Genomic DNA, 13945 nt, shown 5'->3' with positions numbered 1-13945 from the left:
CTGAAAATAGCATTACATATAGTCATGAACATTAGATATGAGTATAATAACAGTCAATGCCAATTGTAGTCAGTAAAAATTAGTTTGGAAAATATTGGGTTAAAGAGCATTGTTTTGTTGTTACTGCAGGAAATCTCAGCGATGAGCACACTCTCCAAAATTGAAATTCAACATATAACATGAAGTGTTTGCCAAATGCTTAGTTAGAAAGAACATCTTTCAAAACTTTTGTTATAGTTTGAACATTTGTTGAAGGTAAAGTTATCTTTAAGAAGGCATATTTTTTCTAGAAAGACTGTGGTACTAAAGTTGAGAAATATGCCATCAGTATAAGAATTAACATTAAAAATACTGAAATGCTTAAATCTAGTAACGTGGGAGTCACAAGTTGGCTTTGAGAAGATCAAGAATGGCATTTTGAGTGGTTTAACAATGGTATTAAAGGCTTACCTTCCACATAACATATGAAATCAATAAAAGTAAAGTAAGTCCAAGTAGCAAGCTACTTAAAATAATGGCTATAGTGAAATGGCGTTTGGGTCTTTGATGATGTAGTCCTTCGAGTAGAACCTACATAAATTAACCGAAATAAAGAAACACCACTTTAAAAACTTGCCTCTATTTCGTTTGAAGCCCCTCCACGATCCCCAATAGTATTCAGAATAACCCATCCCATTTTCTTGCTGGTCTAACACAAACATAGGAAACATTGGTAATTGTTTAGCAGAAACAGGGTGTGTAATGGGCCATATCTGTGGTTCTTCCTCACCTCCTGAAAGAGCTATGTCATGCCTTCCTGGCAGTTGTGGAAAATACCAATGCCCAGTTAAGTATTTTAGGCTCGCCATGATTTTCGTCACCAAACACTAGCAATATTTTTTCCCACAATGTTTACGTTTTGGTTAAAAAGGTAATCTTACATGTGCAACATTCTCATCCTTGTTTAGTTCAATAACTTTTGGATTTGGCTCTGGAAAAGCTGTTGCTCTTATTTCAAATTTCAGGGCTCTGGTCTCATCCTGTTTAATAAATAAAAAAAAAAAAAGATCACTGTAGCCTGATACATCGTTTTGTCTCATGAAAACAGAGCAGGTAAGAATCCTGAGAAACTACTTCTATTCTAAAGGTTTTCACAAGTTATCTTCTCCAGTTTCACCATTTGTAGTTAATTGCAATGCAATGCTTCCTTTGGTTCCAAAGGCATGTCCTTGGTATTAAGTTCTTTTATTAAACATGGCTGCTTTTCAGAGAACTTGATTTAAATGCTTATAATATTTAAATACTATTTGATAATTACCAGTGTATTTCTACCTTAGCTATTGAATTTTTATTCCCAAAGAAGACTTTGTCTGATAAACATGTCCTCAAATTAATTTTATTTGGGCTTGTTTTTCTTAATAGTGTTGTCATCTTTCTGCTCTGATCAAATACAGATTAGTGTACCAAATATCGTAGTGAAAAAATCTGGTACAAATATTTATAGCATTCAAAAATAAAATCAGTGGCTGAACTCAGAGCTTTACTGTCTAACAGAGGGCTTTATCACCCAGAATCCAGAGCTTGGGCATCTGTGGACGGGCTCCATAGACTCTAAGGATCTTTGAAGTTGTATTCAAAATTGAGATTTTTTTATTTTTCATATGTGCGTTCGTTAGGGTAGATGAGAATATATTCTTTTGTCAAATTCTTAAAGAGGTCTATGACCAACAAAAGTTAAAACTACTGTGTAGGGCGTCCCTGGTGGCGCAGTGGTTGTGAGTCCGCCTGCCGATGCAGGGGACACGGGTTCGTGCCCTGGTCCGGGAGGATCCCACGTGCCGCAGAGCGGCTGGGTCCGTGAGTCATGGTCGCTGAGCCTGCGCGTCCGGAGCCTGTGCTCCGCAACGGGAGAGGCCGCAACAGTGAGAGGCCCGCGTACCATTAAACAAACAAACAAACAAAAAAAACCTACTGTGTAAAGGTTATTTAACATTTTGGAGAGAACATGTAGAATTTTAGGGCTAAAAATAAATTATATACTTTATCTGGAGCAGTGTTTTTTCACAGGGATGATTCTGTACCCTGGAGGAGAGTCAGCTATGTCTGGAGACATTTCTGGCTGGCAGGACTTGGGAGGGGGTGTACTGCCATTTAGTGGGGAGAAGCCAGCTGTGCTGATAAATATCCTACAATGCACAGGACAGCCCCTGACAACAAAGAAGTATTTGGTCCAAAATGCTACTAGTGCCCACTGTTGAGAAACCTGGACCTCGAGAGTATGAAGGCAGGCTGCAAGAGTTTAAATAAATAACTTGCAACTAAAACAGACAGCTCTTATTACCCTGTCTGGTGCATCTTCCTCTTTACCACCTTGTGGTAATTTCAACTACTCCTCTTAACAAAACATAATAGCTCTCATTTCCTTTGGCTTATTATGTGCTATGAACCATTACTAAGTGCTTTATGAAAATCATCTAATCTGTAGCAACCCTGAAAAAGAGATATTACCCCTATAAATCTGATAAGGAAACTGAAGAACAGAACTCCAGATAAAACCAATGATCTCAAAGTACTTCTCATAAATATGCATACTGCTTTTTAGGAAGAAGTCCAACATGTATTTAGTTAATTTTTAATTCAACCTTTCAAAGTTCATCTTCTTAAAAGCGTGTTTGTGTTTTACTGTTGTTGATAAATTTTGATGTTTTAGTTTGATTTTTCTGGGAAGTCTTAATTTTTAGCAAATATATATTAATAAATGTATATGATATACAATAAGGTTTATAGCATAAAGTAATTTGGAAAGAACTTTAAGGATATATGAAATGTTAACACAGCTAATTTCTCTAATTTGATCAAGCTTCATAAATAGTTGGACATACTTTCTAAAATCTCTTAATTATAGTATATTTTACAGTCTTATCTGTTTAATTACTAAAGCCATGTCATTTAGACAATGTATTTTGTAGTGATAAATGGAAACAGTTTTGGAGTTTCACTCCAGATTTTACATTCATTCATACCTTCTTGTTGAATGTACCATCCTACCTGTATAAGATGGTCACATTTGTAGATTGTATATGAAATCTTATCCACAAAGTTGTCACTGTGTCATAGACTCACCATTTCTAAGATGGATGGCCGACCCTCCAACTGAATGTGAACACTGGCTTCTTTTCCACTGTCCATTTTCCCAAAATTGCATGAGAAATTTAAACAATGTGGATCAGCTTTCATGCAGTACTTGAAAAGAATACAAAAGAGCTATATTAAAATTTCAACATTTTTTAAAAAGATGGCTAAAATATTTAGATGGCTAAATATACGTGGAATTCAAGTTCTCCCCTTAGTGGCATTTTGCAAAAATTTATCTTGATATAAACAGGAGATTAAAGATATGCTTTCATTAGTGGCACTTAAAAAATTATCTTCTTTTAAACAAAACACAAATGTTTACTAAATTAACAAAAAATTCGAACTAGATCACATGTTTTCATTATTCTTATGAACTTAATTCGGGATTAGAAAAAGTAAGACAATCAGTCTTGCTAAGTTACATGTTCTATGTTCATTGTAAAACCTGGATCATTTGAAGGGCTATCTTGGGTTTTTTTTCCCCATATATTCACTAAAATGAAAAGAGTGCCATGAAGGCCATTCAGCTGAGGACAGCACCTTGACCCGCAAAGTGTCTGACACAACGTCTGGTTGGCATAAATTGGGCACTTGTTGCATAAATAATGAAAGTATATAGTATATATTTAACTCTGGGTGTCTCTCAACTCTCCAATCATGCCTGTTCCTCACACACAAGAACATTACCTGAACTGGCTTCTCTCCTATACTCAACTGACAGTTCAAAACGCCTTGGTTCATGGATTTAAGTGTTTCAGTTCTGTAGGTTGGAAACCTACAACCTGAAAAACTGAAACTTACCAGTAGCCTCTTATCAGTCTTGGATAAAAATTTGAATATATCTTTCAGGGTCTCCATAGTGCCTTTCTTCTGCTCTAATGCACACTTTCTTTGGTAATTCTTAAAATGGCATTCTCCAACAGTAGTCTACAAAGAAAGAAAGAAAAATCTTATCCAATACTGGAAAGAACAGCTACATGGCTTTAAAACTTACCTTTTAAAGCTTACCTTTCCTGAAACATATCAAGTACTTCTAAAATTGTGTGAAAATATTTTTTGATAGATTTATTTGGGAGAGATTAAATCTCTGTGGCAAAAAATGCAACAAAAACCCAGAAAAAATTTAAAGGGTTGGATATAGGTCCCAAATTGATCAAATGGCCTTAACCTTATAGAAATTAGGGCAATATGAAAAATGGACATTTGAACATTAGCATGATATTGAACATTTCTTTGGCTTTAGACATACAACAAAGTGTTCTAACAGCATGCACTACCATCTAAATCTGGAATTTAAGTAAGATTTTTAAGGATTATATATCAAATCTACTGAGTAGGTTGCCTTGTCAATTGTCTTAAAACTGGGAATGTAAAAACAATTCTGACAGAATCATCAACACAAGAATATTGATTCTTAAGTAGTTATTTGAATATTAATAAAAGGCTGAAGTATTGCTTTTTCAACAGTGGTCTCAAGCTTTATGGAGAATTCCACCAATTAAATTACTTCCACAGGTCCCTATCACAAAGAATCTACCAGATGGTAGAGCATAGTTCTGTTATTGTGTTAAGTCATATGTAGAGGTTCCACTGTAATCCTGCCATTCTAATGCACTATTCAAAGTGTACACAATAAATGCATGGTGCATTCATAGTTTAGACTAAGTGTGACTGAAGTAACGGAAATCTCCATTTTAGCAATATTTCTTAGAATAAAGGAAGGAACACATTTTTACCTGGACATCCAAAATATTGAACAGTTTATCAGTTTGGGGAATAAAAGAATTTGGTATCATTATTTCCACACTAATATTTGGAGCCATGCTTTGGCCAGTGTTGATAACCTGATAAGAAGAAAGAAAATTTAAACAATATTTTAAATTCAGGAAAATTATAATGCTGATGCACTCAGAAAATCAGAAAAGGGTAGGTTATTGGGTTTTAGAAAAAAATCAGGTTTTTAATAATACATAAGGGGAAGATATTTCATTATTGTTGATAAATCTGGGGTTTGCAGAACGCTGAAGAAGGAAATTGGGCCAAAATATTGCCTCCTGCAAACTATAAAACCAATACAGTACGTCAGAAAAAAGATGTGCTACAATATCTAAATGAAATAGCATGACTCAAGACCTGCAATAATCTTCAGAATGCACATAATGTAGATAAAGAGAGAATATCCCTGGGCTTTGGGACAGGTGGTAACTGCCAGGCCTTGGAAGCACAGGGCAGTTGCAAAAGGCAATGTCAGCAATGAGGACCCAGCACTGCCCAGACCTTTAGACAAGGTCTTCCTGACGCCAGCAAATAACCAAGCTCACTTACAATACTCTTTATCTGTGTTCGCCTAATAACATTTAGACCTCCAAGAACATCTTCATACTTGGACAAGACACCAAGTCTACAGACTGAAAGAATCTCCATGCCCACTCACTCCATTGTAATTTAACTAGACAATACTTGTTAACTATTATTTGTAACTTAATAAATAGGCCTTCTAGAGTCCAACTCAGTTTCTGTTAATCAGAATACAAACCCCCACTGGACTGTGACAGGAGCATTTTGGGGGACTTCAAAGTAGAGGGCTACATTTTTCCCAACACTAGGGTATACTAGTGTAACAACAAGTTGAGTATGGACTCAAAAGAATTTTGAGGTCATTCTTCTTCCACAGATTGGGGCAGTGGCCCAGGAGTTTGCATTTTGGATAAGCACCTCAAGTGATTGATACACATTTTGAAAAGCATTGCCTTACAAAATATCATAATGTACCTAATGCAGATTCACTCACAGTCTGTAGATTGCTATATAGCTCGAGAATGTGTGAGCAGTGCTTTCAGTTCAAAAAATGTTTTTGTGGACATTATCTCCAATTATTTGCTCATTATCAACATCCACACTGTAACAAAAATTTCAGTTTGACAGTAAAAAGTGTTTAATGAATTTTTAGCTTTATATTTAGGATGTTAATACTTCTGGATGATGATAATACTCTTTCCTTTTTAAAAAGACTATTTCATAAATGATGCATCACTTGTCATGGGTCATATACCAATGGCTTGAAAGGCTGACCAAGCAGACCGTAAATGGAGATGTGGAGGTAAAAGCTTCCTTTACCTGGTAAGGTTAGGACTTGTATGAAGCTTGGACCACGAAGAGGTTTCACTGATCTGCACCCAAAGATGCCTTTTCTTGACCTATTCTGATTTCTGCATGCATCTTTAGCAGACTCAGTTCCTCCCATAACTTTGCCTATTTCAGGCATTACCTCTGTTCCCAGGAGGTACTTACTGTAAGGAGAGGTAGTATAAGGAGAGAGGGCTCAGTAACAGGGACAAGATGAATGGGAGAGAAGGCACAGGAGCCCACCAGGCAAGGACATGAGCCGTGCTGCAGCTCCCTTCTCGCCCTCAACCAGCTGAGGTGGCCCAAAGCTGAGGGACACCACACATATATGATGTCCTCTGGGGCAATGCATCGGTAACATTCTTTCAGTTTGCTACAAATATCAGCACAATCAACTATTCTTACGTGGAAAGTGAAGTTCATTTTCTCTGCCATGCACATTTCAGGCTCATTTTCCTCCTTTGGTCCATACACAAACGAAGTTGGGTTTACAAACCTGCCAGAAATGAATTCAGATTTAATTTAACTGTCTTATTTGATGAGGTATTAGAAACAGTCTTTCTCTAAATATAGCATATCCCTTAAATATCTCTTAAATATGCCATAATTCAGACTACAGGTGCCTCTAAGTACCGTGGAATACTTTTGGTTTCTTGTAAAGATAAGAATTTTAGTGAAAATGTAATGAAATTAGAAAGCCACGTGCTCTGACTGGGGTGACCATTTCTCTTCCCACCACTATCCTTTGCTTGCCTTCCCAATACTGCCCAGCTCACTCTAGTGACCATTCCTTCTCTCTCAGCCCTCAAATGATTCATGCAAACTTGACAAATATGAGATAAATTCTTAGCTTCTCCCTAGGGCTCCAATATCCTCCTGTATTTCAATCTATCTGACAGATTTTTGAGTTATTTCGTATCACGCCCAATTCCTGCTGGCTATTTGTAATGAACCCCAAGTCTGGGGAACAATTCAAACATCAAATTTTTGTTAGAATACAAGGTTGTCATTCCTTTACCTGAGTTGAGACATACGCACAGTCAGTAATGAACTTTAAGAAATATTTTTCTAGGAAAATCCCGACTCCCCAAGTTGCTCATATTTGGTAGCTAATATGAGGTAATATGTTAGAGACCCTTTTACAAAGGAAAGAAATGAGAGATAGTCAAATGTTGTAGATTTGGGCAGCTTAACAGTTGCAGAGCATCCCTTGCTCAAAATAAGATGTGGATAATGGAAAAGCAGGAGGACACACTTATAACAAAATCAAGGAGGGGAGGCGAGGTAAGCATTCAATCCCAGGAAACGTGCAATTGACTTCTCTTTGCTCCCCACTACTCGCCCTCGCATGGATTCCTTTTTCCTCCGCTGGTTTTATCTCACAAACTGGAGAATCAGTTCCATCAGTTTCGGACACTATTTTTATATAACTATATGCCACCTTTATGGGTGGTTACAAATGATGAGGGATGCTTTATAGTTAGGGCAACTAGTAAAGCTCATCTGTTTGTTCTGTGTCTCATATTGTCTACTGCTTTAAAAATGTGCTTTTAAACAAAGATTAGGAGGCTCAATAAATTCCAGTAAAATCATGGAAGGTTTTCATGATACTCCTTTCTTTCTCCTCACATCTCCTTCCTGAGTCATGGGAGGGTCCATTTAAACAATTACTAAAACTGTGAGGAATCAGTGACTGCTGGGCTGTGGGTTAGGAACTCTGTAATTTACGGATATAAAGAGGGGACAAGGGAGCCGGCTCTCTTGTATCTCAATTCATCTACCACAGGTAGATGCGGGGTCTGCACAAGGGCGATTTGGCCAATCCTCCACTTCTCGGAACTTCACATTTGCCCTGGCCACTGAGAATGACCATACAAAGTGCACGCTGGCACTCTGGGGCCCTGGCCTGCACGGTGTACCGCTGAATGGTTGGACGTGGCCTCCTATTGGGCTCTTCCAGTAAGAAATCTCCTCCATTGGGGCATTAGTTTGAGGTGGTCTCAGTGATGACTACAGAGTGGGTTAAAATAACGAACACCTAAGCAAGGGGCTGCAACACGGAGGTAATTGTTAAGAGACAGAAACAGCACATGATCTTTTCTTAAGAAACTCTAAACATGCTTTTGACCAGTAGTTTAAGAAGCAACAGAACTCAAAATCAGCTCAAGAATTTTACAGGAGTCCTCCATATCTATACTCACCCATGAACAGTTAGCATGACTTCATACTTGAGAGGTACTGTTAAAGTCACTTTGTTACGCTTCACGTTGCCCGTTTCTCCTTCATTTTCACTACAGAAACAAACAGAAAACACCCTCTTAGAATCCAGTCAGCACAAAAATTGTCTTCAGAGGGAACTAATTATGCCCCATGTATACCTAATGTACTTGGAGTTGGTTTAAAAAATGCTTTTTGAGGAGCGGGAATAAAAGTAGACGTGGTAGTAAGAAATTTTTATGTCAGAGTTGGCAGAAATTTGCTCTCATTATTTACACGGTTATTTGCTTCTACGCTATAAAACCCTATGTTAGGAGGTTTTTTGGTTTGTTCAACAGATCACATAAAGGAAGTTTTCTCCTGCAGACAATGGAACACAGCTCCATGGTTCCCCTAAGGTCACCCCCCCTTTCCTCCCCCCAAAAGTCAGGGGTTCGTTTCCTTTAACACAATTGTTTTTTCATAATGAAATATACCAGGCAGCATGCACTGTGATGTTGAGATCCTCTTCTGCTCTACTGAGTGAGCTGGCATCCAGAAGAAAGCTAATATTTGTCTGAAAAACACAGGGAACACTCATTTAAAAAATAATCTAAAGTTTGTTTTTACAATCTGAATTTTAGTTTTTCTTATTATTTATGTTCTGTGAAATACAGATACGAAATGATGTCCTAGAAGCATAGGCTAACCTTCACTCAGAGAACTTCGGGGAAGCTGTCGGGTCTGCAGCAATTTTAAAGCAGCAGCATTTCCACGAGTGACGTTCAGAGACAAAGCCTCCTCTGAATGTAAAGATAGGAAGGCCCAGACTGACAAAATTAGAGGTGCTTTGACAACTTGAGTGAGCACTCTTGCCAGAAACACCAGTTAGTAGAGCAGAGGTAACATGCCTGGCAGATAGGACCACCCGGGGTGGAGCCGGGGGAGGGTTGGGGAAGGGTGAGGCTGGGAGCGGAATTCTGATTGACACATTCTCATGCCCATCCTGACACAAACAGGTGCCCCCTTCTTTTTCTTTTTTTTTTTAAACAGTGAACGTTGCCAAGAATATAAACACAATCTCAAAGATCTCAAGCCCAGTTGGTTTGGGTTTTATTTCATTTAGCTACTTACTCTTAGTAAATAATAAAAACGACAACAACAAATTATTTGTATGCAGCACAAACGTAGGGAAACAGAAAATATTTTATATTCATGTCAGTAACAAAAACTATAAATGCTAAATGCTTACCCTTGATAGATGATCTACATATATGTACCCAACCCTGCAGTCAAGTTTTACTATGCCAGAGCTGTCTGTTACTTCACAGTTTATTTGTTTCTCCTCCTAAAAGGAAAATGAAATAACTGGTGTAAGTAGGTAGGGAATGAGAAGTTCATAACATATGTTTAAGGATGGTTTTTGAAAAGAAAATCCTCCCTGAAGACTTTACTTTCTTGGAACATTATTTTCTGTTTACTTTGGGGATAAATCAATAGGAATATAAATACACTACATAAATATGTGTGTACAAGTATAGATTTATTCTAATATTCACATAAATTATCCACAGAATAATTCCTGGACTTGTAGCTTTCAACCATGTTTCTGTGTTCCCTAACTCAAGGTTCCTTGAAAAATCATGAAGCAAGGAATTCATAAGGTCTATATTTCACTGGCTGCCTTCTGTCTGGGTTGTGAGAATGTGATAAAGGTATTTAATTATAACTGTAATCACAATTATATATATATTCAAATATTCAGGGAAATATACATTTATATACATCTCACAGATGTATATTTCCCTGAATATCTGAGTTTTCCCTCTTACCATTGCAAACAGGCTCCCAAAGCTCTAGAGGAAGTGGGTAGTAGATATTTATAAGAGGTCAAAGGCCTTTCTAAATGCCCTTAGTGTGAAGAAATGGTCTCTGGATAAGAGACGGGTAAATTTTCTAAGAGGCGGAGAAGCATCCAAGGAGAAAGTGACTGAGACTTTTTTCTTTCAAATTCAACATTATTAATACCTCACTGATGGATTTAAGTGCTCATGACTGAGGCACAGTGGTAAAAAGGAAAAAAAAATAAAATAAAAGGAAGAGGTCTCCAGATGCTCCAAACTCTTGCAGGAAAGGAGAAACTTGCCTACAGTCTGGTTGACACCAGGATTTTGGAATTTGACTCTGGTTCTAGCATTTTGGAGGTCCTTTGGGATCGAGACAGTGTATGTGAACTTAAAATGCAGAGCAGTCACTCTGGGAGCCCAGCATGAAGGACCAATATTGCCCGTGTAGAGACCCCACCCATGAGAAGCACCATCACAGCACCAGATGAGGTTGCACCAGTGAGAAAAGCAATGACACCCAGGCAGCTTGCTTGCATAACTGGACAGTCGCTTCTGTCTCATAGTAGCATTTGTAAGCAGGAAGCTGACTCTCTTGATCTCCGTCAGATCCCAAGGAACTTGCCATTTTGATTAGGGGCACAGAGGAAAAAAAATCACTGGAAGCCCGAGTGATAAGTCTGAATATTAAGACTCATACGCCAAATACTTATACCTCAAATGATAAAGTGATTTATACATTGACATTCTTTAAAAGTTAAGTAAAATATCATGTAGTGTCATGCTACTGTAGTTTTCAATCCTTACCAGATCTAAAATCTTAATGAAGTAAAGACCAGTGGGTAGTCTGATATGCAGAGTTGTCTCATATGCATCATCTCCAGCATTAAATAAGGACACGTTCAACATTAACGTCTTCATACTTCCAACAGCAAGATAGGTTTTATTTTCATGTGGCCTAAAAATTAAGTACGATTTAGTTTTCATTTGGAACTAAAAATCCCATCTCTTCATTTATGTATCCTGAACATAAAATACTAATTTGGAAACACAACCATAGGAGATGGCCCCATGCAAGTAGATGTAAATCCATTTTAAAAAGAACTCAGTTTCCCAGGTTTCAGATAAATCCAGTTAGCTATTACACAGGAAACGTTTTCTAATTTAGTTATAATTAAACTAGTCTGCTTTCTGTTTTCTTCTGTTTAACTTCTATCATTTTAGCATATTTTTCTCATTATTTCAAAATATTTTCCTGAAAGAAAAGATTTTTTTTTTTCTTTCTTCATCCTTGAGTAGACATAGAATTAACTGCTGCCAAAGCCAAAGGGGGAACTGCGGGAAACTGGGAGAAAAGGAGAATAGACTATTTCCACCAAAATAGAGGATGCTTTGGTGGAAGTGAGCACGGCATGGGAAAGGACGCTATGGCCAGCATGTGGGTGCCACTAAAATCTGTTGAACTAGAGTTAATTTCTTAAGGCAGGCTGGTCACCTCTACCAATAACTAGACCAAATTAAAAATAGAATTGCGGAGGTGTTTCACCATCCTGTGAACTGGAAAGAGAACATGGCTGCAAATCCAAACACGTAAGTGAGTTCAAGTTCTGGCTCTGGCCCCCGCTGTTCTGGGGGAGAGGTCATTTAGCATTTTAAAGACTCAGTCACCCCATCGTAATAATAACTACTGTGCAGTGACGATGTGGCTCATGCACATTCCATGAAACCCCAAAGAACCTGAGGTTTAAGAAATGTATTCAAGGTGCCACAGCTAGAATGTTCTGAAGTCTCAAGGCAACCCATTCCCTTTACTGATTAGATGGTTAGAAGAGCTCAGAACCTGCTACAGAATGTCATGATTCTGTAAGCTGTCCTCAAAAACAGACACTCTTAGATATCAAAGTATTTAAATTAAAAAAAATTAGTTCAACCAGAGAAGAATATGACCCAAAGCAAAATATCAGATGAGGATAATCATAACAATAAGAAAGGTACATTCACCTAGCAACTAGAGTTTTGAAAAAGTTTCTTCAATAATGCTTACATGGTATCATTCTAATCAACATCTGTATTTGTGTCTGAATAAACTATTTATGGAAATGTTAAACACATAGTAGGCATTTAGTAGTTATTTGTGAGTTGATTTAAGACAGAATGTTTAAGGACAGAGTTAAAGAACAAGTTTCAAGATTGATGCTTTTAAGCATTACTTGAAGATGAAGAATGATTTTAATTGAAAGCCCCTGTATAATAATCGTTACATCTATTACTCCCACATACAAAAATAGTGTAACAAATTCCCAGCTTTGTTAGAGCTTATAAAGGGCAGATTTATAAACAGATGTAACCAGATATGAGAAATACTTGAAAAGAGTTATGAATAAAGGGCTCTGGGACGGGGGGAGGGGGGGGACCCATTTCGCCTGGGGGTAGCAAAGGCATGTTGCTTCTTGCCTTTGTACTATTCTAGTTACTTAGGTTGAACTGAATGAAGATTAAAATTTCTTTTTTTAAATAAAGAAGATCTGAAAATTTCATGATTGAACCAGCATTAACTTGGATTATACTCTTAATTGATTTGTCAAGTCCTCTTCCAATTTTCACACTACTGGGGGCGGGTGGTGGTCACTTTGCAGAAAGCAAACTTGATAATGTCACGTGTCTGCTTCCATTCCTCCAGTGCTTTCAAGATAGAGTTCTGATTCGTGCAGCAGATGCAGCCTGAGAGAGCTGGTCGTGCCTTACTTTCCACTGCACAACCCATTCCTTCCCTTTAGCCATGCTCACCTACAAACAGGGATCCAAACACCTGTGCTTTGTGTCTTACTTCAAGCCATCCCCCTGCCTTCAGCCTCTTCCCTCTTCATGCTATCTGGTTAACTTATACTTGTTCTTCAAGACTCAGCTTGAGTGTCAGTGTTAAGAGTCCTCAGAAATTCTTCCAGTTGATACTTATTGCTAAGCCCCTTCACCCAGCATTGCATCCTCCCTAACAGAAGTGGCTTCTCTCTCTGCCACTTTCCCACACACTGGGCAACCCTCTAAAGCAATATGTTCACACTGTCTGGCTTTTCTCACCACTAGAATAAGTTCTCTTGGAGAAAAGGTGCTGGGTCATGAATATCACTGTTTTCTCAGAGGCTAGCAACACAGTGTTCAAAATATATGTGTGGTATGTAAGTGTAACAAACATTAAAAAGGGCTGGATAACACTAAAAAAAAAGTCTGAAAGATTGAGGAAATTACTGGATAAATGACTGTTAAAAGTTCATGAACTCTGGGCTTCCCTGGTGGCGCAGTGGTTGAGAGTCCGCCTGCCGATGCAGGGGACGTGGGTTCGTGCCCCGGTCTGGGAAGATCCCACATGCCGCGGAGCGGCTGGGCCCGTGAGCCATGGCCGCTGAGCCTGCGCGTCCGGAGCCTGTGCTCCGCAACGGGAGAGGCCACAACAGTGAGAGGCCCGCGTACCGCAAAAAAAAAAAGTTCATGAACTCATTATACATTCTATGAAATTAGAGCCATGCTTATCTGTTCTGTGATGGTATGCAAACTCCAAATGTTTCATTAAGATAAAGTGAACATCTACTACTACCACATTCATGTGATCTATACCCCGCCCATACAACCTAATGTTTTAGTGGCAATACAACTATTGAGTTGACCAA

At 38.2% G+C, this 13945-nt stretch overlaps 1 protein-coding gene across 1 annotated transcript in view; it reads right to left on the bottom strand.

Moving 5' to 3' along the window:
* Positions 1-13945, bottom strand: part of ITGA4 (integrin subunit alpha 4) — an 80700-nt gene that overhangs the window by 2464 nt on the left and 64291 nt on the right. Inside the window, exons 18-27 of the mRNA XM_059051958.2 lie at positions 11088-11238; positions 9689-9784; positions 8934-9013; positions 8442-8531; positions 6646-6736; positions 4851-4958; positions 3916-4041; positions 3103-3222; positions 921-1019; positions 451-570 (exon numbers count right to left, since the gene is read on the bottom strand). Coding sequence (XP_058907941.1) covers positions 451-570; positions 921-1019; positions 3103-3222; positions 3916-4041; positions 4851-4958; positions 6646-6736; positions 8442-8531; positions 8934-9013; positions 9689-9784; positions 11088-11238 — 1081 coding nt within the window. The remainder of the gene's footprint in view (positions 1-450; positions 571-920; positions 1020-3102; positions 3223-3915; positions 4042-4850; positions 4959-6645; positions 6737-8441; positions 8532-8933; positions 9014-9688; positions 9785-11087; positions 11239-13945) is intronic.

This window comes from Kogia breviceps, chromosome 2 (assembly GCF_026419965.1).
Source record: "Kogia breviceps isolate mKogBre1 chromosome 2, mKogBre1 haplotype 1, whole genome shotgun sequence".
NCBI classification, from domain to species: Eukaryota; Metazoa; Chordata; class Mammalia; order Artiodactyla; family Physeteridae; genus Kogia; species Kogia breviceps.
The sequence above is the reverse complement of the archived record's forward strand: the minus strand, read 5'-3'. Positions and strand labels throughout refer to the sequence as shown.